The 24,724-nt window shown below is 41.2% G+C and overlaps 1 protein-coding gene across 1 annotated transcript in view; it reads right to left on the reverse strand.

Moving 5' to 3' along the window:
• The window catches only part of PCM1 (pericentriolar material 1), an 88,655-nt gene that overhangs the window by 24,175 nt on the left and 39,756 nt on the right, over positions 1 to 24,724 (reverse strand). Inside the window, exons 13-23 of the mRNA XM_018554801.1 lie at positions 22,360 to 22,517; positions 22,154 to 22,283; positions 16,095 to 16,238; positions 15,176 to 15,360; positions 13,502 to 13,702; positions 12,448 to 12,673; positions 9,254 to 9,399; positions 6,705 to 6,895; positions 5,516 to 5,690; positions 2,037 to 2,383; positions 1,353 to 1,505 (exon numbers count right to left, since the gene is read on the reverse strand). Coding sequence (XP_018410303.1) covers positions 1,353 to 1,505; positions 2,037 to 2,383; positions 5,516 to 5,690; positions 6,705 to 6,895; positions 9,254 to 9,399; positions 12,448 to 12,673; positions 13,502 to 13,702; positions 15,176 to 15,360; positions 16,095 to 16,238; positions 22,154 to 22,283; positions 22,360 to 22,517 — 2,056 coding nt within the window. The remainder of the gene's footprint in view (positions 1 to 1,352; positions 1,506 to 2,036; positions 2,384 to 5,515; positions 5,691 to 6,704; positions 6,896 to 9,253; positions 9,400 to 12,447; positions 12,674 to 13,501; positions 13,703 to 15,175; positions 15,361 to 16,094; positions 16,239 to 22,153; positions 22,284 to 22,359; positions 22,518 to 24,724) is intronic.

Below are 24,724 nucleotides of genomic sequence, written 5' to 3' on the forward strand. Positions count from 1 at the left end.
TTACAATATGTACAAATAGAACTTTTTTTTTTTTTTAAATCAAACTAAGGCCACACATTCAATAAAGAAGTTACTAGAATCTGCCAGGTCTAACCTAGTCAATTTGTTCAAGCTTGAAGAGATCCTAGCTCTTATCACATTATTGATCTTGCAGCCAGGACAGATAGGAGCCACAATGTATAGCAGAAAACACAAACATGAAGCCGGTACAAATCCTAGGGTTGGCTGTAGAGATCATCTGCAATGGAGGTGGTGTTTCTAAAGCTGCCCATACACTGTTATATTTTCTTTATTCAACCTGCAGGCTGAACAAAGAAAATATAACAGATTCCTCCATCAACACTTGTGATTAGAGGTGCACCCAAATGAAAATGTTAAAACCGAAATGAAACCAAAATGAAAAAAAAAAAATGTTGGGCCGAAACCAAAAATGTTTATTTTTCTAACTTTTTCAAATATTTTTTTTTTTAATAAACTGTTTAATGTTTTTATATTTTATTTTACATTTTTTACTTTACTGTTGGGGGCTTTGGGGAAATATTGTGTGTGTGTGAACAGAAATCCTCTATAAGGAGTGTTCCTGTTCATTTATAACATGTGGAGATAGTGTGTTTACCATGTCCGTAATCAAGAATGAACAGGAGGTGATGTAGATCACTTCCCATTCATGATTGAGGATATAGTAAACATACTATGTCTCCAATTATCTACAAACAAACACTCAGCAATCACTGATTGCTGAGTGTATGTACCTCGCTCTCCTTCCTGACCCGCTGGGACACAGCGCCCAGTGGGGAGGAGAGAAAGCAGGGATGCACCGCTGTATCGGGTGAAAGTGCAATTTTTCTGCATTTTCCCAAAAGTAACATTTGCAGCCAATATGTTTTGATGGCCGATATATCGGTGCATCCCTACTTATGAGCATCGATGGAGGAATCTCCTGCTGTCTTCATTGTATTCGGATGGCAACCAGCCGCTGACCGAATATCCAAACAGGCTACATTCATTAAAGGAATTACCAACTGGCTCCTTCGATCAGCTGATTAACCGATGCCAGCCGAAAGGGTGCAAACAGTGGCACAAATTTTGTCTGGATAATCAAGAATTGGCTGAAGTTCACATAGAGTATGGCCAGCTTAAGTAATATTCCTGTGCTACTATGCCTAGGTAGCTAGTTTCCACTTTGAAAAAAAAGCCCCAATGGCCAAACAGCATCAACTCCCACAATAATAAGCTTTCATCTAGTAATGCAATTTGCTGCAATGCCTTGTACAACAAAAAACGGGTAACTAGTTTTTGGGTTAAGTTTGTAATGGGATTATAGCAGAATAATCTAAAAACAAAAAAGTTACCTGAAGAAAGGTCTGCAGCTTTACTGTCCTTTCTAAGTCTTTGCAAGTGCTCAGAAGCGATGGCATTACCTGCACCGGTTTCTTCAGTCTGGGCATGCTTGTTGCTGCTCTCTTTAGGTTCAGCAATGCTGAAGGCACTGGCACTTTGGAGATCTGCACAAAATGACACAAATGGGATATATTATTGCACAATGGTTTCAGCACATGACTAGCCTCATAAAAAGTAAAGGAGTGACTGAGAATGGGTTACAGTCAAATTCAACTTTTATTATATACACATCCGTCTTAAAAAGGTCAGTTCCCAAAAACGTATATTTCATTTTTTTGGAAGAAGCTGAAAGCGGAGAGTTAAACCACCTGACAATTTCTTTTATATCACAGATAGTGTGACCTCTGCACACCTTCTGTGGCCATTAGAGTGTCTCTCTCTCCCGGTTTCATTTCTGTTCTGCAGAAAGCAGCTGGAGTAGCAGGAACATGTACAAGTCAGTGGAAAACACCCAATACTCCCAAGTGGGCAGGATCAGAATAAGGAATTCTAGCAGGAAGGTCTCACTGTAACCAAAACACATAAGAATCCAAAGTCTTACTCATTCCATAATGGCATGACCTAAAATACCATTGACCCTTTAAAAAAACCACAGGTCAATGAACAAGGTAGAGATTTTAACAAACAAAAATTACCAAGATTCTTCAATCCTCTGTTTTTCTGATGAGAAATTTTTCTTTTCTTATTTTTGGTTTTTGGTGTTTTGTCTTTTGAAGCCAGGCTGGCTTGGGCTGATGCTTTTCGAGATTTGAACGTTTTAGTAACCGTTGTTGGATCCCCAGGATCAGGCATGCTGCTTAAACTGTCCATGGATTCGTCATCAAAGTGTTTCGCTCGGTGTGCTGCTTCTGAATACTTGAAAGAGCATCCTGATGCTGAATGAGCAACATCCATACTGGAGGCTTTCTTCCCTTCATCCTTACTTTGGCTGTCCGATGGGATGTCCTTATTACGCTCCCCCTCAGCTAGTTTAGGAGTGGTGCTAGAAGTTAAACATCAGTGGCAGTATAAGATCATCTTTAAATCTCAAAAGACATGCAAAGTTTTTTTGGGCTAACAAAGGCCTCAGCAGAAATCCGCTGATGTCTGATCTTAGGCAGCACTTATAACATAAGAGGCTGACAGGTTTGCTTCAATTTCAAATTCATGTTATCCTTAAATATTTTAAAATACTAAAAAGATCTCTCCACCACCCCCAGCCACCAAAATCCTTTCAGAAAAACTGAAATATGTAGTTTAGTGATCTGAAAGAAAACTAGACATTTCTGCATGTGCGTTTACACGCGGTTTTATTGCGTTGCAGTCCGTTTTTTAGGCTATTTTTCCCCTTCACTATAAAAATCCAAGAGGAGCACAATTAGAATAACACTTCACTAGCGTTTACAAGCGTTCCAGTGCAAAAAATGCATTGTACTTTTATGTTTTTTAAAGCACTGGACATGAACGCAGTGGTCTGAAATAGCGTAATTAGAGACTGTTGATTTAACTGTGCAAGCTTTCATTAATGCTTTGGGAGAAAAAACACACATGCCCTGAAACTTATAATCTAAACTGAAAGGCATCTTCAGCAGAATTCAGCGGTGATCCTCCCTTTCAGCAGGGCTTCTACAACTATTTTAACCAGTTGACATCCGCGGTGTTAAACCCCCTTCCCATCCAGGCCATTTTTCAGTATTCAGCGCTGCGGTACTTTGACTGACATTTATTCCGTCATGCAACGCTGTACTGAAATTAATGTTATATCATTTTTTGGGGACAGATAGAGCTTTCTTTTGGTGGTATTTATTCACCACTGGGGGTTTTTATTTTTTACTATATTAAGGAAAAATTACCGAAATTAAAAAAAAAAAACTAAAAAAAAAAACTGTTTCCCCTATATTAAAATGATAAAACATTTATTATTGCCCAGCGATATGCAACGTGTGTAGCGCAATTGTCGTTTTTGCGCGCTGGGGCACTGGATGCGTATTTACGTTTATATCTGCGTAAACGTGGGGGGTTGGGGGAGTTAACTATTATTTTTATTATTTATTATTAGAGGAAAAACACCAAAATGACTCAGTCATATTGGTGTCACCGCCTCCACTGGTGGCATCCGGGTGCGGGCTGCACCCCCTTGTGACGCCACTGAATGCTGGAACTTGTAGTAATGATGCCATTGGGGGCACTAGGACTTGATGAAGCTTACAAGCTCACAGGGACAGACACACACACACACATACACAAACACTGTGACAAGACACACGCACACATTCAATGACACACTGACAAACACAGTGACACACACACACATACAATGACACACTTACAAACACAGTGACACACACATACAATGACACACTGCCAAACACAGTGACACACACAATGACACACATACATACAATGACACATACATACATACTAGTACCTGCAGCTCGGGACCAGGAGGCAGTGAGGAGAGAATGGCTCCTCCCACAGTGCAGAGTGTGACCCAGAGGAGGTAGTGTGAGGCTCCAGAGAAGGCACATGGCGGGGGACAGCTGGAGACACAGTGTGGGATGAGCGGCACTGATGTCAGCACAGGGGGCGGAGCTGAGATCATTACAGCAAAAGCCCGGTCCACTCAAATACATGATTACCGCCGGGTCTGCCTGTTTCAATATTGTGCTCCTCCCGGCCAGCCCGCTTATCGCTACCCGGCGGCCCCCCGTTGTTATGCCACTGACTCCCGGCGACCCCTGGCAAATTGTCATTCGACCCCCGAGGGGGTCCCGACCCACAGGTTGAGAACCGCTGATATAGGGGGGGATGTGCGGCCGAAAAAACTAGCACCTATATAGGATCGGCAGGCTATAGAGCCGCCGATCGTCTATATGTGAAACACCCGGCAACGGGTGTTTGCATTAGTCGGTTCTTTTCTGCCCGTGCGCGCCCGCCAATGCTGCAGTGCCGTCCGTCCGTTTTTTTACAACGGCCGGACGGCAACTGGTTAAAGAGCAAGGTAAAAGCACGGGTAATATTTGTCAGGTTCACTTAACACCCTCCCATATAACAATAAAAAATTGTAGCATGAAGCTATCTGACAACAACCAGCACCTTGCAATCATCATACAAAATTTTTCGTATGACGGCCCTATCATGTACAGACCATCGAATAGTTTAATTAGCGGTCGTTAGTGAAATCACCTACACGAATTTCATTAATTGACGGAACGGATTTTCGTTTGCGCATCAGCAGCGTTAATGGTGCGATTTTTGACGTACGAAAACCCCACCAACCTAGCAAATTTCGTACGATTCAACGGTTTTCTTGCCTGCTGGAAAGTCAAAAGTCGTACGATTGTACAGTTTTTGCGGTTGTACACTGCCCATCAACCTTGCAAATATCATACGAATACGCGATCGCAAACGAAAATCAGACGATATTCGTAAGGTGTATGGGCACCTTAACTCTGAAATGTAATTTATGATTGTAAAAATAAATTCATTTATAGGACAGAAATGCACAGGCAATTTTCTGAAGTCTGAAAGAATCTTATAAATGGCTGCATGTAGCCTATTCAATGAGGCTTTTAGAAAACTGGCACTAATGTTAGTCATTTTTAAAAATGGTTTATGACATTTTTTCTTTTCTTTACAGTTGACCAAAACAAAGGAAACAAGACGCTGAAGAACACGAGACACACATACAGATATCCTCATTTGTATGCATTGTTCAACCCATGACAGGTAAAGAAACTTTATAGGAAGAAAATAAAATCTAAAACACAGGCTGTTGTGGCTGCACCTACTTTCTCCATTCTCCCCTGTGGCCTACAGACATCAATCACCTCATGCTTATAGGGTACACATGATCCCCAGTACTTCAAGCACTCAGTGCCTAGTTACAAAGCCCAGACCCCGTCACAATGCATATGCTGAAACCAGTGCAAATACTTGCAAATTTGTATTAGCATAGGGTTTTCAACCCAGGAGGTGAGTGCAGTCAGCTTATGGTACCTACTGCAAGGTTTACCAAATAGATGGATTTTTTTTTTTTTTTACAAAGGTTCTTAAAATTGGATTAAATGGCAAATTATACAATGCCTAGAAGTTGAAACATTTTGGACAAATGTGCTACTTTTAGCTTGAGTACCTCTGTCTGTCCGCTGCACTTGATGAATTACTTTCAAATGGCTTTGGAAAAGCCATGTACTCTGTCTTCCCTGAAGTGTTCGGATCATGAGACTGAAGAGGCACATCAGTATGAGAGGTGGAGGTCCGAGCCAAGTCTCCAATTCCAGGTGGAAAAACTGGATTAAAGTTCACACCTGTATCAGAATGAACAGGCAAGCTTCAGAGAAAAGCATGGAGAGACACAACTGAAAGTTGATGATACAAAAATAAACAAAAATTGGGGAAAAGGTATACAAATTGGTGCAGACAGAATATGCAGCAGTTCCCCATAGTAGCCAATCAGCTTCACCTTTTAGTTAGTTCAGCTAAAAGTGGCATGCTCTTAGCAACCTGTGATGCTCTGGCTGGCAACTGGTTGCCAGGAGCTGAGCAGGCCAGTCTGGCTGGGGGCCCGGCCAGCTACTGGCAACCAGTGACGTCAGTGAGCTGGGCGGGATAGCGGCCAGAACTGATGGTGTGCCACCCACCCCCGAACAGGACCACCAAGAGCCAACCCCCCGAACATGAGCACCAGCAACCTGCCTCCTCACTAGGTGGCGATTAAGCTAAGGACACCATTGTGTAGCTCACACAGCCCCAAAAATGCAAAGATCCACCTCCATGTTACAAGTGGGGATGGCGAGCATTTCTTTAAAGGCCATCTTGACCCCACTCTAAACACAGTGTTCATATTTGTAACCATAAATTTCAATTCTGGTCACCCCAATACGAATCATTTTTGCAGAAGTGTTGAGGCCCCTCTAGAAGCTGTTTTGCATATTATAAGCTGGCTGTTGTGTGGCCCTGGTGCAGCAAAACTAACATTTTACTAATACTGTACAAATAGGAGCAGAAATGTAGGGTCACTTTATCCTGGGGAGGACTTTTACATCCTAAATATTTATCCAAGGTCCATATTTATCCTGGTTCTAAAAAGTTTAATAACTCATAACTTGGTTACCTTGCATTATACATATTCTAATAAAATGCTCTGGAAAATAAAAGTATAAAAAAACCTGAATGTGATAAAAAGATAATGCTGACAATTCTCTGTTTGCATATTCCAATGCATTGCAACATTTTGTCTACTACAAAACAACAGGACCAAATTACCCAAGAACTCAATTACCCTTTAAAAACACTACAGATAACCATTAAAGCTTATGTACCTGGCATCATATTAGGGAAGTTCCCAAAAGGAGGCATGCTGAACACATTCATAGGTGGGGGGATGCAGCCAAACTGATCAAACACATTAGGAGGTGCTGCACCGCTCTCTTGAGGCGTCCTTTGCTGGCTGTTTTGCTGCATGGGCTCCTGCTGCTGCTGGCGCATTACATCACTTAGCATCTGCTTAAGCCTAGAAAGATAAATGGCCATTTTATACATAGCACACTAATCGCAAACAAAAAATTAAAAAGCATAATTTTGGTGAAAGCTGATCAGGACACCATAGTGTGCACAAAACTAGGACAAGCCAAACAGTGTGACATCTCTGCACTATGAGCAAAAAATATTGCTATTTGCAAAGAAAAGGTTAGTCATTTCATGGCATTTAAAAATCATATTTCAGAAAAATGACACAGTTTAGAATTTCCAAAGGCTTCCCCTCTCTCGTCTGTACTATAATATTCATGGTTGTAGCTAGGGATGTCCCAATACCACTTTTTTAAGACCAAGTACAAATACTTTCCCTCAGGTACTTGCCGATACCAATTACCGATACTTCTTTCTTAAAAGGGACATGTGACATTTTTTTCATTTTTTCTTAAACAGCACAGACGGGTGATTTTAGGGCAGTTTCTTTATAATTATCAGCAATGTAGAATGGCAACCAGCAATAGAAGACTACAGGTCCCATCAATCCATAATTTTACAGCAATTATACAGGGCTGTGTGCGGTTTTACCAGGAACCGAACATGGTCTCTATCAGGCAAACACACTGACAACAATACACCAATGTGAGACAATTATATACAGTGGCAAACCATCAAATAAGTGTGTAAAAAAAGCCAGATCATTCTCTTGATTTACTTGAATAACCATGAAAGGTTTCACTTCTAGAAACAGATTTACTGTCTGGCAAAATCAGCTTTTTGTGAATAAGGATTTAGCACTTTCATGGTTTCATGAATAAGTACATTTTGCAACTTATGTTTACATCTCTTTCCCATCAGCCATAAGGGACCTTAGAGTCTGAGTTTTCTGTATGTCTTATTCATATATTTATACAAAGCTATTAAATCCCCCTTAAGTACCTCTGTTCCAGTGTAAATACATCTCTCCCAAACTATCTTTCCAGCAGAGTTCCTCTGATCTTTATATTAATTTAGTTTTCCTGCTCTGCACCATATCTAGGGGATCTTTTTGTGACTTGGTGTCCAAATCAAATACTCAAGATGAGGTATTAAGCTAAAAATACATGTTACAATCCAACTGTAAATTCTCCTTTAGTTCGATCAACAACTATGTAGTGCAAGGGCCTGCCTAACTGGACACAGATTGATTGGATAGCTTAAATAGGTCCTCATATACCAGTTTTGGTAAATATAAAGTCAATTGTACAAAGTATGTACAGTTAAAGTGTCACATGTATGTGATCTTAAAGAAGTATTTAACTCTCAATCTTTTTTCAATTATGAATGGCAATCAAACAAATATACATTGCCCAGCAAAACTTTGCTTAAAATTCCTGCCCAAGCACTTTGTCATCATGTTTCAGAAGAAATGGCTCCAAATCTCTCAATTCTGCTTTCACAGAGACAGAGTAGTTTCCATCAGCTGTCCATCCACTAGCATGGGGAAGAGGAGAAGGGAAATGCCTTGCCTTGTTAGGTTTGTGGAGACACACACAGTTTACTAGCACACACAAGGGTGACTCCATAGAAACTTTGCAAGGCAAAGGAGCCACCCTAAAATAGGAGATCAGTGGCAGTGCTCAGGGCACCAGCGGATTCCGCAGGAAGGTAAAACCTTATGTATCAATGTGTTCTTACTAAGACCTGCAGCTTCTTCTGATCAACATCCAATGTGCATCAGACTTACTCTGAACATTTAAATTTGGTTGGTGGCTGAAAGGAAATGCCCAAGTGGAGAAAAACTGTATGTATGAGGGTAAGACCTAGGTCCTTAAATTGATCCTTAACTCTGATTCCATCTCTATGCTTCTCAAATCAATCCTCAGAAATCGGTGTAAAGTATACACCATCATATATCTCTCCCACACCAACACCTCACGCGTTTCACCACTTGGGCTTAATCATGACCTGTATGATTAAGCCGAGGTGGTAAAACACGCAGGAGGGGTTGGTGTGGGAGAGATCTATGATGGTGTATACTTTACACATTGAACATTGGATTTGATTTTTGACTTCTTACAATAAATCTTGGATTTTATCCATGTCTGTTTTCTGCGGCCGATTTCTGAGGATTGGTTTGAGAAGAGCATACTATGGCCTGCACCCTAGGCTGGTATTGATTGCAGCCAGAGATGGAATCAGAGTCTACAGAGCGTTTGGAAAACTAGGTCCTTAACTGGTTAGATATTATTGAATAACATCAGGAGAACTACACTTTACTGCTTACACCCTATTTTGAGATATAACCCAGGTACTGAATAACCTAAAATAAAGATGATATTAATACATTTGTGGGAAAACTTTATAGCTGAATCTCAAACATTAAAAAGGAAAGAATACGAATAAAGTTGGTCCATACCTGAGAACATTGTTCTGTTGCCAGTTAAGCTGTGTAAAACATTGGTTCAGCTGTTGCATGATAACGGGGACTTGTGACGTTCCCAAGTTACTGGGCATCAAGTTGTATGGGTTTGTAAACATGCTTTGGAGGAAGTAGTGAAGAGACTAAAAAAAAAACAAAAACAAACAGTAAATACCAGTTTGGACCATGCCCAAAAACTTCCAACAATCTTACACATCTAAAAATCAAAAAACAGAATTTTTAAGGTGCATTCTAAAAAAAATATTTTCCCCGTTCAGGAATTTATTGTTTAAAAAAACAAAACAAATAACTTACCACCGTAAGTGCCAGCATAGTAAGAAATTACTTATAGAAGGCTGACAGGACACATCTGGATAATGATCCATTATACCACCAAAAGAGGATATATTCTAACTGCATATATTATGTGTGCCTCACACATAATATATGCAGTTAGAAGATCATAAGTGGCTAAAAATGACAGCGCAGACACTAGGGATGTCCCGATACCGATGCTAGCATCGGAATCGGGCCCGATACAGGGCATTTTGACAAGAACTTGTACTTGTCAAAATGCCCCGAAGCCTAGCGCCGAAGCTTGCGCTATGTTTTTTTTTCTTTTCTTACCTCGCCGAGCGTCACTGCTGCTCCGGTGGGCGGCGCTCCGAGCGGGGTCATCTGGCAGTCTCCGGGTCCTAATTTAGGTGGCCGGAGACTGCCAGATGACCCCGCTCGGAGCGCCGCCCACCGGAGCAGCAGTGACGCAACGCTCGGCGAGGTAAGTAAGAAAAAAAAAACACGCAGCGGCCAGTCAGGAGCAGGGATGAGTCAGCAGCGAGCTGGTCAGGCGAGAGGAGCACCAGGTGGGGTTCTAATTTAGCGGGCAGGACCTAGCAGACACCTTGGGATCAATGCCAGATCCAACTTTACCAGCCCCTAAGGGACAGCTAACAGGTCATGGCCAGTGAGAACAGGTCTATAGATGTCAACAAGTTAACGGAAACCCATTACGTCACCCATGTTCTTGAGGAAAGAACAGATATGGACAGATAATGATGCCGGAGCACTCTTCTTTGAAACTCCTAGGTTGGTAGATTTGATGATTAATCATGTCTTGCAAAGAGAACTAGGCCAAAGATCCAGGTTTAACCATTCAGCAGCGTAATACACAATACTATTTATACAGCAGCAAAAATGAGAACAAAAAGATGCTGCTGTGGATTCAACAAAAAGAGACCTGGGAGTATATGAATGGAGGAGATCTTTTTAGTGCACGGTCTTCTAGGGGGGAGTACTTATTTGCAAGCATGTTCTGTGGACTCCATATGCTATTTGCAACTCCTATCATACTGTAGTAAAAAGAAGGCCACAGCTGCCTATCACTTTGTATGGCTTCAACCCTCCAATCCTACACTGGGAGAGCTTCCCAGCCACAGACAGATTGGTGCCTCAGAACATAGGCATTGGATGATGTTCTGGATCAAATGCAGTGTGAGCACAGGCTTCCAAACTCCCAGGACAGTGCAACACTATGCATACATTATGTCTATTGGTTACCACATGCTTTTCCTTTTACAGGAATTCCACAGTAATGCAATAGATACACATGCAGCCATGGCCAAAAATATTGGCACCCCTGCATTTCTGTCAGATAATGCACCACTTCATGCACAAAATTGCTGCAAATGTTTAGGCATTCTCATGTTTCTTTTTTTGTGTCATACCATTACAAACAAAAGTGGAGAGAAAAAAAAAAAAAAGTCAAATCTGACACATTCCATGCAAAAAAAAAAAAATCAAAAAATTGACTGAACAAAATGATTGGCACCCACAATTAATATTTGGTAGCACAGCCCTTGGAAACAATAACTGAAATCAATCACTTCCTGTAACCATCAATGAGCTTCTTACACCTCTCTACAGGAATTATGGACCACTCCTCTTTCGCCAAGTGCTCCCGATCTCCGATATTGGAAGGGATCCTTTACCCAACTGCTGTTTTGAGATTGCTCTATGGAATGTGGATCGGGACTCATTGCTGGCCAGTCCAGCACTCTCCAGCGCATTGTCTGAAACCATTTATGGGTGCTTTGGGTCACTGTCCTGCTGTAAGACCCATGACCTCTGACAGAGACCCAACTTTCTGACACTGACCCTACATTGCACCCCAGAAGTCTTTGGTAGTCTTCAGATTTTATAATGCCATGCACACAGTCAAGACATCCAGTGCCTGAAGCATTAAAGCAACCACAAAACATCAGTGAACCTCCACCATGTTTGACTGTAGGGACTGTATTTTTTCTTTAAAGGCCTCATTTCTTTTTCTGAAAACAGTAGAATGATGGGCTTCACCAAAAAGCTGTAATTTTGTTTTGTCTGTCCATAGCATATTCTCCCAAAAGGATTTTGGCTTCCTCAGGTAAGTTTTGGCAAATTCCAATCTGGCTTTTTTATGTTTCTGTGTCAGCAGTGGGGTCCTCCTGTGTTTCCTACCATAGCATCCCTTTTCATTCCGATGGCGATGTATAGTGTGAGCCGACACAGTTGTACCCTGTGCCTGAAGGTCAGCTTGAATTTGTCTGGAAGCTGATCGAGGGTCTTTATCCACCATTCGAACAATCCTTCCTTGCAATCTTTGATGCATTGTTCTATTTCATCCACGTCTAGTGAGATTTGCCACATTGCCATGGACTGTAAACTTCTTGACAATGTTGCGCACAGTGGACATAGGAACATTAAGATCTCTGGAGATGGACCTGTAACCTTGAGAATGTCCATGCTTTTCCACAAAAACTTGGAATGCAATTATTTCTTGCAATTTGGAGAAAGTGCCAGCAATTTTGTCCAGTCCATTCTTTGAGTTTTGCGTGGAATGTGTCAGATTTGGCTTTTTTTTCCTCCACTTTGTGTCATACCAATACAAACAAAATAAACAAACATGAGAATGCCTAAACATTTGTAATTGCAACAATTTTCTGCACGAAGTGGTGCATTATCTGACAGAAATGCAGGGGTGCAAATATTTTTGGCCATGACTATGTTCCTGCCACAATTTGAAACAATAGTCGTTTGGTAGCCAGATCCACTACCAGCCTCTAGCCATTTTTATTGTTAGTTTTAGTTTAATTTCTGAAGGAAGAAATATTAAATCTGAGTGAACAGGACTTAACATAGGTCATCAGAGAACTTACCTGTTGATCCCTCATTAACGTCTGGCACATATTTGTGCTGAACTCAAGCTGTCTCTTAATCTGGTCTATTTGCTCCTGCCAAACTTGTTTTTCTTCCACTTGGGAAAGCTCAGACACCCATCGTAGGTTTTCTTGCCTCCGCATGCTAATATTCTGCTGCTGCTGTTTTGTACTGGGTGAGGGCCTGTAATTACCATCAACTGCATATGGATGCTGACTATTCCAACTATGAACAAGAATAATGTAAAACAATTCATATTTACAAATCATGTCATACATGTAAATTATTTAGACAACTCAAAAAAATCTTAAATAAATTTGCTAGAAAACTCAGATGTCAAAAAGCACACTAATTCGGAAAAATGCAGCACATGGGTCATGAAAATATTGGTGGCTGGGGAGGAATTTTGTGGCTTGTGCACACTCGGGCAGACTGCAGGATTCATTGGGAAGAGCTGCTAAGTATAAAGACAGTCTGCCTAACAGGTCAAGTACATGGATTGGTGAAAAATGTGCATGTGCCTAATCGCCTCTGTTTCATAAATCCACTGTGATCCCCCTGACAGGTAGGAAGTCACAAGGACAGGTACACAGGGAGTATTCAAGCATGAGACATGTTCTTCATAAAGGAAGAGGATCAATCAGCTTTAAAATAAATTAGAAGTACCCCTCACTGCAAAGGTTAAGTTCTCGTTTGTGTCTAGCGAGAAAAATAAAAAGATATACTCACCCGAAGCTCCGAGATGGCGAGCTACCTCCAGCCTGTCTCCTCCACAGTACCATTGGCAGCAGCAGCATACACTGTGTATAGACGTGAGGATGTTGAGGATTTACAGGACCTAAGACTGCTGCAGAGGAGGGGGAGAGACGTTGGAAGGACTGGTCTAAGAAGAAGCTGGCTCAGAGCATCGGAAGAGTAACTTTTTTTTTTTTTTAACCTAGACACAAACGAGGACTTAACCTTTGCAGTGCAGGGGCAGCACCACTGCAAGGGTTAGTAAAACAAATCCTGGAGTTCATTTAATTGGGCACAGCAAAAGAAATCTGAGTGTACCCCTGTTTACTGTTCTTTCCAGTGCAGGCACTCTGATTTATACTGTTCTGAGGATAAGTGATATTTTCACGGAATGTCTCCTCATGCTCTTCCTCATCCTCATCCTCATCTTCCACCTGATTTACATCTGAAATGCAGCCATCATCTTCATCATCCTCATCAAGGGCACACTGGGTGGATCCTCCCCAAGTGGCCATAGTTCTAACAAAAAAAAAAAAATTTAAATACAGGTAATACTGGTAAACCTGACAATGTTTTGTGGTAAACTAGAATACTAGTATGTACTGGCAACTCATTAGTGAGTATGAGATTATTTAAAGGAGAACTATGGGGTTAAGGCTTTTCCCCATAGTTCTCCTTAGGGTAATGGGAGGACACAAACTAGCGTCCTCCCGTCACCCAAAGCTCAGTATACCGCGAGCTGCTGCTCACGGTATACTGAGACGCCACAGCAGAAGCGGATCCCGACAATTGTGCCGGGATCCACCCAGCTGCGTGACTGACAGCTGGCTCTGCCTATCTAGAGGCAGAGCCAGCTGTACCCGCCCCTTCCCCGTCCGTTCAGCCAGTCAGCGCTGGCGGATCGGAGCGGGGAGAATTCAGCCCCTCCCCTGTCACGGCAGAGAGCCGTGACAGGATCGAGAGGTGAGAGAACGCCGGTATGTGTTCGCTCACCTCCCGATCTACTGAGCCGACCTGTGACAGTCTCATTGTCACAGGTCGGCTAGAACTATGAGGTGAGTGAGAAGCACTCACCTCATAGTTCTCCTTTAAATGTAAAAATATATATTCTAATAGTTTTTTTTTTGTTTCAGCCACCTGATTAAAATAGAACATGGTGACTTCTGGAGTCCAGCCACATCCCTCAGCTGGCTCCCAAAAACATCACTTGCTTGATGTTAAAATTGCCAAGAAGATTGTATTTGCCTATTAAATCTACTATTTTTAGATTATTTCACAGGATACTAATCTATATGTAAGCTTACAAAACAGTTTAAATAGATCTAAAAGGAAGTGTTACCGAAATTAAAAAACTGCACAAATACAAAAGCCTCCAAGTACCAGTGTTATAATTGAGATCTATGTGTTCAGGGAGCCCATGCATGCCCAGCACACACTGTACACAGAGCTTCTGCCCAAGTTGATACTAAAGCTGGCCATGCACTCTGCAAAAATCATTCGATTTCTTTCATCCCGTCATTGAACCCCCCTTCGATTTCCACTCGAATACCCCATCATGTATAGTCCAATATCAATTTCGAAAATCATTTGTTAGCAATACTAACTCACCGAATTTTGTCGGACAGAACGCATTTTCTATTTTTGCATGTGCAGCGTTTTTTTTCGTACGAAAATGCCACTAATCCATCGATTTTCGTTGGATTCGAAAAAAAGCTTTCAAGCCTGACCGATCGAGGAAATTCAGCCAGCAGTACAGTAATTAAAATCGTTGGGTCCCCATTAACTGATCGATTATAGTTCGAAACCAAGTTCATGTTCCATTTTCAGACGATAATCGCAGAGTGTTTGGGCACCTTTAAAACCAACTCTTCCACTCAGCACACAAATGCCAGAGTCTCAATTGGGCATCAACATAACAGGAACCTGGCTGTTAGCTGTCTTGTTAAGTTTACACACTTTAGGACCTAACAGGTTCAATTTCCACTGACTTACTTTTCAGTTCTGCTTTGGTGATGAAGGCCTTGTGCTTCAGAGTCATCACTTCTTATAGAGCCAGCAGAGGTGGTTTCTGTGACTCCTTGCCTCCGCTGATGTTCAGCCATCAAAGACTCCAGCTGTTTCCTTCTTTGTCGCAAATCTTCCCTTAAAATTTGGTGCCTGCGGATCTCTGACCACACCTATTAAAAAGGGTTTTTCAGGGAATTCATTCAAATCCTCGGCCAAAATAAAGGATCGATAGATAGATTTTTACCAAGGGGCCACGCATAATATTGAGTGACTTTAATGCTACAAACTACGGTCAGAGAACATAGGCACGCTAAAAGGAATAATCAGAGATTATGAACACGCTATAGAAGTTGTTGGAGACTGAGGACTAGTAATGTGCATGGGCTTAGGGCAAACTCAGTTTGGAGGAGCTCACCCAAGCCCACACGAAGCCGATAGTGACAATCACCCCCATCCATCTCCCCCTCCCCCGTAAGATTGGAGGCACATTACATAAAACTGCTAAAGATCCCTGCTATTTGCAGCTCCTTTACAAATAAATACTTCCACATATGTAATCCTTACAGCCCTCCTACAAATTACTTGGGGCACATTTGATATTCCTGTTACAAGATCCATTATAACAGATCTGAAGGGGGGAAAAAACACAAGAGACAAAAAGGTGAGCAAAAAAAAAAATTAAGTGTGAAAAATAATAAAACAAACGGAGCCAAATGGCTCCGAAAATATAGTCTAAGGGCCTTCACTGAGTAAACACCTAAGTAAGGAAAACACAGACCACTGTCTGCTGAAAAGGTTGGGCACCAGGGAGAGATAGATATAATCTGGAATTTAGATTTCACAAAATGGCATTACAAAAATAAAATATGTATCTAAAAGAGAAAAGCTTTAGAAATGTGTGTACCTCATTATCCACTGAAGAAGAGTCTTCAGGGTCTGGCATGCTTGGAATGGCTGCAGCATTGCTCACATTAACATCTGGAGTTGAGGAGACAGTTGGTAAATTCCTGGTTGTAGGACCAGATTTAAAACTAGAGGATGACGACAACTAATTGAAAGAAGAGAAAAAAAAAAATCTGAATTAGAACACAATCTCTTCTTCATTCACTAAACCTACACTTAGCATAGAAAACAGATGCAGCAGCCCAATAAGGGGGTAAACATGAACCACTGTTTGCCTCAACTAAAGAAAATCTGGTCTGTTCTTCAGTGTAACTCTTAAATGATTGATCTGCAATTGTTCTAGAACAGCCTAATATAATAAACCACATGGTAAGCTTTTACTTGCTTACTTCAAGCCTTGACAGACAGACATCCCTATCAACTAAAATACATTTTCTATTTCAGAAGAATTAATTTCCCAACATTTACAAATCAATGCAAGTCTAATAATGTTGCCTCTCCGGTCTCTTTTCATTAAAGATGTCGGCAATCTTTTCTATGAGTGATTTTATGATTTATACAGGGAAATAGAAATGGTAGAAATAGAAAAAGCTTGTATATTAAATAGCCGTTCCATTCATTATAATAAAAAAACTGTATATAAACCCCAAACCCCAGCCTGCTGCTCCTGTACCTAATGCCTTGATGTCCAAAAGCTGCAGGCATGTGTGATGGTCTGCCTCAGGCTAGTTTACAGAGAATGACGGTCAGCCTGAGGCATACCCTGCCTACTTGTCTAAGGTTTACGGACTCCGACTCATGGGGCTTTGGTCCCTCCTTTTTACCAATCTTATGCAGTCTCTAGTCTGAGCCTACAGCATTGATTCACATGCAGGGCTATTTATCTGAACCCTTTAAAATGTATAAAAAGGAACAATCCAAGGGTGTCCACTCTCACTTCTTTTTGCTTTAATTATTGAGCCCTTGGCAATCCCATTAGAGAGAGTGTGGAGGTTAAAATGTGTCCATTGTTGGACAAAGGAACATAAATGTGCGCTTTTTGCTGATATATTATGATCCCTACCTTCACCTTTAAGTTCACTTCCTAATGTCCTTGGTATGTTACAGGCGGTGTCCGACATTTCAGGCCTGCAAATCAATGGTTCTATATCGGTTGCGTTATGGCAAAATCTGTCAAAACACTTCCTTTTTTTCATGGTGTGTTAATTGTTTGCCCTACTTTGGTATTAAAAACTTACACCCACTTTGTCTCAGCTATACCAAGCTAATTACCCCACACTGTTTAAACAATCGATAGCAGATTTGGACAGATGGGGGGGGGGAGATTTGAATAAGCTCCAAACCAGGATTATGTAATTTATCTTGGGGGGGAAGCAACCCAGATTGGCGAGCTCAGTCCTCTTGAAGACAAAACAAGTTGGAGATCTGGGAGTCACAAATTTGTCAAGAGGCCCAGTTAGCGGAGTTGTCCGCTGCCTACACTCAAGGGGAATCTATCGGAGTGGGTGTTCATGGAATCAATTTCAGTATCTAATATGCCCACTGACTTAACCTCTTGCCGTCCGCCCGTAGTAGAAAAACGGACGGACGGCACTGCTGCATTGGCGGGTTGCCGTCGCCAGACGGCATTTTTTTTCTGCTCGCGCGCCCCCTAGCGGGCACGCACAGGCAGAAAAGACCCGTCCAATGCGAACACCCGGTACCGGGTGTTTCACATATAGGCGATCAGCGGGTCCATAGCCCGCCGATCACCTATATGTGCTCGTTTGCGTCCGCAGCACCCCCTTCATCAGCTTCTTTTGGGGTCCACAGGTGACTTTAGGGGTCCTAGAGACCCCTAATGTCTCCATAAAGAGGACCTGTCAGTGTGCCTTTGCTATTATATAGGGGGTTGTTATCCCCCTATATAATAGCAATAACAATAAGTGCAAAAAAAAAAATATAAATAAAAAAAAAGAAAAGTAACACATAAAAAAATAAAATAAAATAAAAGCCACATATAAAAAAAGGGGGAAAAACCCCCCCAAAATGTTTAACTCCCCCACCCCCACGTTTACGCGCCTATAAACGTAAATACGCGTCCGGTGCCCCAGCGCGCAAAAATTACAATTGCGCTACACATGTTACATATCGCCGCGAACGTCGCAGTGAGAGCAATCATTTTAGGGCCATCAATCACTGATAACACTAAACTGATGAGCGGTAACAGCTTTTAAAGCGTCGCCTATGGCCAATTTTGGGTATTTTCTTTTTTTGAGGTTTTGCGCGCGCACGCAATTTTAAGGCTTGACATGTTTGGTGTCTTTTTACCCGACGTGACCCCGTCTTTTATATTTTACCAAAAAATTGGGTAATAATAAATGTTTTATCATTTAATATAGGGGAAACTGTTTTGGTTTTTTTAATTTCGGTGATTTTTCCTTAATATAGTAAAAAAATAAAACCCCCAGTGGTGAATAAATACCACCAAAAGAAAGCTCTATCTGTCCCCAAAAAAGGGTATAAAATTCATTTCAGTACAGCGCTGCATGACGGAATAAATGTCAGTCAAAGTACCGCAGCGCTGAATACTGAAAAATGGCCTGGATGGGAAGGGGGTTTAACACCCCGGATGTCAACTGGTTAATGAAATAGCTTACTCCTAAACAGCACCCATGGACTTGGAGCTCCAACATTATCTCATTCTCTGGCATTATGGGATAGATTGATTAGAATATATGCGCGCTCCTCCCATCACAACCCCGTGGCCCCATTACTTAGGAACCCTTGCTTTCCCCCGGGCACTTTTCCACAAGCTTTTAAAAGGTGGGTTCATAAAGGATTATGCAGAATCGGACAATATTGTAAGGCTCACAGACCACTGACCCTAGCTTATTGTAAGGAGAAGTTACATATGCCTTACGACAAATGTTCTCATTTACAACAAATTCGTAATTTTCTTTTCTCTCTAACCTCCACTCATACTAACTGCCCCTTTTATACTCCCTATGAAACGTGGTGTTATCAAGCTACAGGTTGAGGGAGTGGCATTTCTGTAATCTATTTTATGCTACTGGGTCCTCCCTCAAAATGACCGTCTATGTTGGAATGGGAAAAAGAACATCGGTTTTACCTTCCTGGACTTTTAGTTACATTGTTGCTCACAGATCTCTTGTGGACTACTTAATGTTTCATTAATGGAAGCTCATTTTAAAGCGTTATCATGATGGTATTTGGTCCTTGCCAGATTGGCCACTATTTTTCAAGGGTCCACATCATTATGTTTTAAGGGTTGTGGATAGCAAGGCTGTAGGCTTCATACTTGGTGGCTGTGCCCCAAATTGCACCCTATTTGGAGAAAATACAGAGTTACAGGGATTAGGGTTCCTAAAGACCCCCTTTATGTTATGCTCAACAAACTGGTTAGTGAAAATTCTAAAAGGAAAGATAAACTGATAACTTTTCTATTGTGGCTAAAATCTCTGTAGCTGGGGCCTGGAAAACCCCAATGGTATCCCTAGAACTTTTACATCCAAGGTCTCTTGGATCATGACCCATGAAAAACTGTGCAGCATTTTACAAGATAAACAGGAAAACATTCAAGCAGTTTGGCATCCCTGGCTAAGATATGTTGGTCTTTCCAGTACTCCATGCGGAGTACTGGGGAGCGGGGAACACACATGCCAGATCTATTTTCCTCTTTTCTTTTTTTCCTCCTCATGTTCTACATCTTTTTACAGTATAACCTTTAGTGACGAATTGCTGCTAAGAGGCAGCACTTTGATTACTTTTGTCAGAACTATTGAAGCTAAAAGAATTGAAAAATAAGGCCTATACATGTTCTTCTACTCATTGTAAGATGGCATCCTGAAAGCCATTTTGTACTGTCTAACAGATCTAAATGGAACTTAAGTTTATGAGTTCAGGACAAAAGCTTTTTCAGCAATTTTTCTTGGAACCTTATTCCACACGTTCCCAGCTAATAAATCGTGAGAAGTACCATCAACAAGACACAGAATAGCCATGGAGCCATATTCCCAAGCAAGTAAATCGTGAGAAGTATCATCAACAAGATAAGGACTGGCCTTGAGCTAGAATGTGTTAGAATCACACATATTGCCCAACAGTGGATAATTGAGTCTTTGATTAATTTCTTTTTATGACTAAGAAAAATAATAAGCGCGTTATAAAAGTTTCTTAGATACAATTATTATTGAAAGAATTTGTACTAGTAGTATTAGCAATAATTTCAATTGTATTATTAGTATGGCATGAAGCATTTACATTATTTAATTGAATAATGTTATATATATATTCTCATAATATTCATTATATATTGTATGGTTATACTTATTGAAACATATTGGCATATATTATCAGTTTGATGTGTTTTTAAGTACAAATAATTAGGCTATGTGGGTATAATGTTGTATCAGTGAAGGATTTTAAGTTAACCAGTGTGTCAGCAAATTGCTTCAATCTAAAGGAAAAATGTTAACATTTTAAAAGAAAAGTCCAGAATCAATTCTAGTCCAATAGTGCCCTCTTCCGGTAGTTACAGAGATCGTTTTTAGAAGAGTAACGCCCCTCTGGGATTATAATTAAAAAGGTAAAGATAAGCAAACCACGCCCACATTTTGGGTGATAAAAAGTTAGAAGAGTATACAGAGGAAATACACACGAGAAGGAGAGATCTGAAACTGATTGACGGGCTGGCCAGGGGAAATGACAGAAAGCTGACAACTCTATTTGTCTGCAGGCAATTTCTATTTATCTGCAGGCAATTGACTAGCCATATACATCTGACTAGACCATTTAATCCTTGTAGCATCGAGATATCTTTGTTTGGAAAAAGAAATTATTTGATAAAGTTAAAGTTGATAGATAAACCTACATGCAGACCGTGTAGGTCAGGGGTAGGCAACCTTGGCTCTCCAGCTGGGCTGAAACTACAAATCCCATCATGCTTTTGCCTCTGGGAGTCATGCCTGCGGCTTGCAACGCCTTATGGGATTTGTAGTTTCAGCACAGCTGGAGAGCCGAGGTTGCCTACCCCTGGTGTAGGTTGAAGGTACACTTGCTAGACTGAACATTGTATGAGTTAACATTTACAAAGCAACCCTGGGATGCCCAAATCTGAAGTAGGTTTTTTAGAATTCAAACAGGTATGCTTCAACACACAGAAACCAATATATTCGTATTCAATCAATATTACAGAAAATCTGTACTGAAAGAAATGTGTTTATGCAGAGCTCCTTCTGAAAATCCTAACAGTCTATGGGTTATTACTTTCTAAATTACTGGCCTAGGACAAGTATGCAGCAAGGAAAATCAGAGGTATTTTCATACTTGTTTTTGATCAGTGACTGATCAAGTACTGGCTCAGAAAGGAAGCCAATCTACTAGCATTGTCATTGTGGAAAAAGTAACCAACAGCAGCCTACATATATTTCTTAGTACAAAACAAAGCCTTAAGGCTTATGTTTCAGCTAATAGAGAACAGATTACTCACAAAACTTCCAACTGGGCAAAGACACAAGTCCACAAATAAAAGTCTGCTGACTTTGGCGCTAAACCAAAAATTAAAAAAATAACACTGTACATGTCAAACCCATTCTTGTGTTAACATTGCATCCCAGCAGACAAAGGGGGTTTTAATTTAGGTGGGTCTGACAATTCTAATGGCTCCCAAAGATGGATGATTAATGCTCTTTTCCCTAGCTCCCTAGAGGCATACTCTGACCATAAGCAATGACTTCAAACCAGAACAAAAAAGGTCATGTTAAAAAACCCAAAGGTCTATTGCATCCACTGAAGGAAGATAAGAAAAATGAATCAATCAGGTTTTAGACATCGTTCACTCACAGCTACTGACCTCTGGGTGCATTAAGTAATGTGTCAGTGTCCTAAATCTGTGAGAATTATTGGTTTAGTCTGTTGCAGATGGAGCTACACACAACCAAGGATAAGAAATATGCTGAAGCCACATTTGCCAGCTCGTCTTGCACACGATTCCCAATTGTGTAGACCACAGTACAGGTAAAAACAGCTCTCCACAAACCTGCTTTGCATTTCACTAACCTGTAGATCAGGACATGCCTTACGTAAAGTTTGAATTTTTTCTTGAATTTCAATAAGCTTCTTCCTTTCTTCCTGTAACTGTTTCAGCTCCTTCTGTTGCTGTTGAAGCTTGGATTCATAAAATTTCTCCCTGCAATATATCATCAATAATTAGCAAGGAGCATCAATAAAGTTGACTTTACACAGAATAGGTAAACATGAATTACCTTGCTTGCTCCTTAAGAGAAACATCCCTTTGTGTTTTAGATACATTGGGACGGGTGTTATTTGGTTGCTGTTTTGAGTTTGCCTCCTCTGGTAAGGAATGTCCTCCACTGGCAGATCTCTCAGCTGCCATGGTCTCAGATTCTGTATCACCATCATACTAAGGAAAGAAAAGATGCATCATTTTGACAGTCACCTCATATGATGGGAAATCTGGCTGGAATTACACCTGTTTATCAACATGTCTGGGTCATGTGTGAAATGTTATTCCTTACTCCTGCGCACAGGAATGTTATCTCCTACAGTGTGAAGTCAAGGTACAGCTTTCTGTAGCATTAACAACTGAGTAAAATGGAACATGGATTAGCAAAGCGCCACCCTGCTAGAGCAGATTTCACAAAAGCCAATTGATGGGGATCCAAGAAAGGCCAATCTTGCCCCATTTTGTTTTACTCCACAACTGAAGGAATGTTTCATTTTTTTCCTAATACAAAAATGCATTGATCTTTTTAAAGACCAGATCATGTTCTGCTATTTTACAGATTCAACTGCTAAAGAAACATAGTAACGATCAATGTATTAACAAAAAACGGCAATATTGCTTGAGTCAGGAATGACCGTCGTTAGACGCCATTTTTCATTAATATTTGTATTATTTGTAACATAGGAAAAACTAAGAGAAAAAAAAAAATCAAATGTTCCTACATTTCTTACAAAATTCTGAAATCTTTTTTCTACCAAGATTAGTTTTAAAGAAATGTTGTCACTTTATGAATAATTGCAGCTGCTGACAGGTATGCCCAGACATACCCAGGAGGAGCAGCTTTCACATAAAGTAAACCTTTCTTTTTTTACGGCTCTAGACGGGTTTAGAGACCCATTTACATTCGCCTGCCCATACACCTTACAACCATCGCAAGACTTTTGTCTTACGATGGTTGTAAGCTAATTAAAAGCTCGTACGATCTGCCCATCTTGGACAGGCAGATCGTACTTGCGATCATCGCAAGCCCGCCCCCCTGAGGGGCAGGCTTCAGATGACTGCAACGAGAGACGGGCTTCCGATGGCTGCAAACGGCAGTTGTCGAACAAGCACGTACGATTCTCGGCGGGTTTTCAAGCCTGCTTGTTCGACAGAAGACGTGTGACCGTACAGTAGAGACGGTCGCACGCCTTCCATACACTTTGCGATTATCGTACGATCGTGGGATTTCCCGCAATTCTCGTACGATAAATCGTACAGTGTATGGGCACCTTAACAATGAGCTTTCAATCAGATCTGCCTAAAAAAAACTGACAGATGGATCTAATTGGAACAGCTGTGCAAAAAGAGCCAAAAGGGTTTCTACTGTACAGTAAGGATAAATTGCTCCCCAGTGCCTACAGCTAGAGGTTACTGAGGGATTTTCAAGCCCAATTGAACCTCAGTTAAAATCAGCTAAATACATCCCATATGCATCAAAACAAAGGCTGTGCAACCCGAGTAGGAAATTCTGTCCCCTTCCAGCTTATTGTGGAGAAGGACCCTTATTCTGCATGGAGAAGCAGTGATCTCTTTCAGAGAGAGCATGAGCTGTGCCAATTGCATTGCTTTATATCTGCCTTAGTAGGGTGTATAATCTGACCTTTCCAATACAACCACTGCTGCCCCACCAAAAGCCAAGTTTCCACTCTGCAGCAGCTTTTCTACGCAGGCTTTGGCTGATTAAGGGCTTGTTCACACGATTTTCTGGTCCAGATCTGGAGACAGGGTGCTATGCATGCAGTGCGTTTTTGATGTGTTCCAGTTAAAAAGGAAAAAAAAAGCTGCAGTGCAGTTTCCATGCAGTTTCGACACGTTCGTGCATTTCCGGACTGGACAAAATGTGACCTGCAGTATTTTTTATGTCCGGACTGCGCTCGTGAGAACTGTAGCCCATAAAACACATAGGGATGCATTTTGGGTGCATGAGCGCACGGATCTTGTCCGGACAGAATCCGGACGTCGTGTGAACAAGCCCTTAGACAGATAAAAAAACTAAACATCTTTCGTTTTGAGGTATCCTAAATGTATTCAGCCAATTTAAACGTAGGGTTCAATTGGGCTTTAGCTACAGATGCTCTGCGGGTTGCAATCAATCAACTTACGATTTTTCGCATTTATGGAGTTTACTGTACTGTACAGCAAACTCCCAGTTATTTGCCCCCCATTGATCGGTGGGTGCCGGTTAACTTTAGTTTCTGGTTATTAATAGTAACTCTCAAGCAACTAAAGCGCTCCTCTTTCCCGCTTCCCTACTCACCTGCTGGCTCGCTTCTGCAGCCGGCAGGTGAATTTGAATTTCCATTGCCTGGTCACATATCAACTTTAAGGAAGCAACGCTTAAA

Source organism: Nanorana parkeri, unplaced genomic scaffold (assembly GCF_000935625.1).
Source record: "Nanorana parkeri isolate BGI_ZX_2015 unplaced genomic scaffold, ASM93562v1 scaffold174, whole genome shotgun sequence".
NCBI lineage: Eukaryota > Metazoa > Chordata > Amphibia > Anura > Dicroglossidae > Nanorana > Nanorana parkeri.